Here is a 4,146-nt window from a genome sequence, read left to right on the forward strand (position 1 = left end):
CTGACCCGGGACCTCTGCTGACCTCACCACAAAACAACACAGCAATTGATTTTATTATTCAAGGACCAAAAAGCAACATGTTTTTCGGTTCAAAAATGAAAAAATTACCCACTCTGTGCCAAGACAGTGTCTGATTCAGTCGACCCTACTATCAAAATGATCAGCTGTTTCCGCATGTGCTATATGACTTGTTCTACGCAGCAGTAACGGACCAATGAGATCGTAGGATTTTGAATCACCTGCGGAGAAAAAAATGAATAACTCTTCTCGTCTTTGTAAATGTAGAGATACTAATGGGTCAGCTATGGATTTGTATTAGACTCCCACAGACCCGTACGGTTACAGGGATGTGTCTTTGACTGCAATCCTACGTTATAAAGGTTTTAGTGAAACGATCCAATAGCCACGGCTAGTTCGGGAGTTTACGTAAATAATTAAACTTGACAATTATTTTTAACCACAGCCGTCATCTCACAAGAGTTACGGTATGTTAGCAATTTAAATGAAAATAAATAAATACATTCTGAAATTTTTTCTTCAAATTCAGAATCCGGTTTATTGACAAGTTTTCATATCAAACTTTGTGTTACGAAGCAAGAAATTATAGAAAAGAACAAAAACTACCTTAGAATTATTAAACAAAACTAAAGATGTATAATATTTAAAAAAGGGAGGAGCTCGGCAGGAACGTGCAAAAGCTCCAGATATTAAGAATCAAAAGAATAATCAATGAATAAATAAATAATACAGTTTGTGTGCAAAAGAACAATAACAACAAAAACTCATTAAATATATATATTTAATATTATATACACATATATATATATATATCAAATACACATTATATTATATATACATAATATGTATATTTAAAAATGTACTGATAATTGTTTTAAGCTTTAAAATAAATAGTGAATAAACTGAAGATGAAAGTATTAAACGTGACATTTTATTATTCAACATAACTTTATTAATTCCTCCCAGAAAAGATCATTTGTTTTTATTGATCAATAGAAGAATCCTTTCACCGTTTGTGGGGTCGCGACCCTCACGTTGAGAACCGGTGTTGCAGCGCTCCGATGAGCCAGTTGGTGTGTGTAGTGTGTGTGTGTGTGTGTGTGTGTGTGTGTTTACAGTGGGAACAGGAAACAGCCAATCAGAAACTCTCTTTTCTGTCCGGAAGTCTTCGTCCTGCAGCCGCTCGTTGGACTCCTTTACCGGCTCGGTACCGGCTCGTTACCGGGTCCCTACCGGGGTTTTATCGCGTCGGGTTGAAGTGCAAAACAACAGAAACACCGCGGTCTGATTACCGGAGGGAACACCTGTCCGCCACCGGAAACGCACGAGGCTGCACCGACGAAACTAACTGACCGAAACTCCGGCGGGGCACCTGTCCGCCACCACCGGGGCACCTGTCCGCCTCCACTGGGGACATGCGCACTGAGAGTCCGGTGTCTCACCTGGTGGGAGCGTAGTTCGTTGGGTGGTCGTTCACGAGCCGCACGATGTCCGTGAACGAGCTGTTCACGAAGGTGAGTCCCTCTACCTGCGCGCCGCGTCGACGTCATACCTGCTGCTCACCGGAGTCCGCGCGCGTGGTACACCTGCCGCTCACCGGAGCCCGCGCGCGCGCTGTCCGCCTGCTGCTCACCAGAGCCCGCGAGCGCGGTCCACCTGCTGCTCGGCTCCATTCAGAACTCCACCGAACGAAGTCTGGTGTTAACGTCCCGCACGGACCAGACCTCACGTCATGCAGCGTTGCTTTAGAGCGGCGGCTCACCTGCTCGCTCCGCTCGGTGACGTCTTCCGCGGTGAGGAAAGTTTGAATAACGTCTAAATCACGTGTCGGTGGAGGCTTTGAAGTGAGCCGAAAGAACCGGAGGCTCGCGGGGAGTCGTGCTGCCAAGTCTCGGTGTGAAGTTCCTAACTATAAGCGGTACGACTGAAAATACACATATTTATGAATGGAGTTCAGCGGCGAGTTCTTCTCACGATGCAGTCTGAGTCGTTAAGCAGAAGTTTGATTGTTTGACTTATTTTCATCAGAATGTTTGAGAAGTTTTAACTTTATTTTGGAGCATAAACGCTGACGAGGATTTAAAATCAGTGTTGGATTTGAGATTTTTTAACTCTAATAATAATAACAGTCTAAACGTTTATGAACACATCAAATCATTATTATAAACACGCATTCAAAACAATCAATTAATTCTTAAAACGGATTTTTTAATTATATTTTTTTAATGTATATATTGTACATGTTCTCGTTCAGGTCGTTGACAGGACGTCACAGTGACGTCATCGTTCTAAACGTCTGTCAGTCGGGTTTGAAGGCTGTTTACAGCCGCACGAGACCCCTCCAGGTGCATTGTGGGAAACGTAGGCTGTGAGACGAAGTTACAGAAGAGTTTCCACCAGAAAGTAGTTAAAACATAATGAGGCCTTTTTTAATCTTTATGAAGATAAATACTGGATAGCAGCTTGTTACAGTCTCTCTAATAATAATAATATCTATTTGTATTCATAAAGAGTTGTTAATAATATTGATACGTCTATATATATCTGTATTTATATAGTTATATATATATTTATTTATACATACATATTTATATATATTCATATTTTGATATATATTTTAATATATTTGTATATCTACATTTATATACAAGTAGAAGAATATATATGTGTCTATGTATTTATATCGTTGTATAACTATTCATCTTTCTATATATATATATATATATATATATTTATATTTATTTATTTAAATACATAGTACCCAGACTGTTTAATCCTCCTGCTGGACTCGGTAGTCCACGTCGTCATTAATTCCTAAATCCTCTTCCTGCTGTGAGACTTAACGGATCCTGAAGACCATCTGGTCTGCGTTCAGGTCTGAGACTCTGCTGAGTCAGGCTTCTGGTTTTGATCCTGTTTGGGAATCTGACCAGTTTATATTTATATAAATATATATAAACTCTTTATCTTAACATTAAAACATTGCATCACGTTCCCTTTAATCATTAATTAGTGTAATGTTATGTAAATAGTTGAATCAACGTGTCGTCATATTGTCCGTCTGTTGTGATGAAGAACCGGATCACCCTGAAGGGGTCTCTGTAAGCCCCGCCCCAAAGCATCCCCTGTCAATCACCTTGTAGCCCCGCCCTAAAGCATCCCCTGCTTTAAGGTCTGTTTGACTCTAAATGACCATAATTTACTAAATGAACATCATGCTGTATTGAAGAAGACTTGAAGACTCAAGAGATTGAGACATAAACTCATGTTTACAATGTTTACTGAGGGAATAAAGATTTGCTAAACATCAGAGATCCCTGTGTGACATATAATAATAATAATAATATTTTTAATATTAACATGAACAATAGTAATATGTGTGAACAGTAATCAGATGCTTCTCTCTGTGTGGAACCCGTCAGCAGATCAAAGTTCCTCTTCAGGTTTAGGTGTGTTGTTGTGGCTCCTCTGACACACCCAGCCCCGCCCCATGTGACGTCACTGTGCTGACTCATCAGTGGGCGGAGACGTCACCTGTCTCTCTGTCAGTGGGCGGAGACGTCACCTGTCTCTCTGTCAGTGGGCGGAGACTCAGCTGCTCTGAGCAGTGAGACAGATTTCATTCAAACTTCTCACTTTCATACTAAACCTGTCCAACCACTTCCTCTAGTCTCCTCTTCCTCCTCTAGTTTCTTCTCCTCCTCTTCCTCCTCTTCCCTTTATTTAGATCCTGAACCTTTTTTAAAGGTTCCTGATGTGTGTGTGTGTATGTGTATATATATATATATATATTTATATATATATATATATATATATATATATATATATATATAAACTTTATTTATATATATATATATATATATATATATATATATATATATATATATATATATATATATATATATAAACTTTATTTATATAAACATTAAATCTAAATCCCATACTGGTTTGAGGGTTGGACTCTTACTGGTTTGGACTCATACTGGTTAATAATTCAGAGCATAAAGAGCAGAAGTTTTTTCCTCAGTCTGATTACTTCTGTGTTTTATTGATTAATGAACTTCCTTTATGGACGGCTTGACTTCCTGTTTGAAGACGAATGATTCATTCCTTTGATTTTATATTTAT

General features: G+C 39.0%; 1 protein-coding gene across 1 annotated transcript in view; it reads left to right on the top strand.

Moving 5' to 3' along the window:
• Window positions 1–1,505: 1,505 nt before the first annotated feature.
• Window positions 1,506–4,146, top strand: part of myo5b (myosin VB) — a gene marked incomplete at its 5' end in the record, with an annotated part of 26,519 nt that continues 23,878 nt past the window's right edge. The window contains one exon of the mRNA XM_079235241.1: window positions 1,506–1,532. Coding sequence (XP_079091367.1) covers window positions 1,506–1,532 — 27 coding nt within the window. The remainder of the gene's footprint in view (window positions 1,533–4,146) is intronic.

Source organism: Taurulus bubalis (genome assembly GCF_910589615.1).
Source record: "Taurulus bubalis genome assembly, chromosome: 19".
Classification (NCBI taxonomy): Eukaryota; Metazoa; Chordata; class Actinopteri; order Perciformes; family Cottidae; genus Taurulus; species Taurulus bubalis.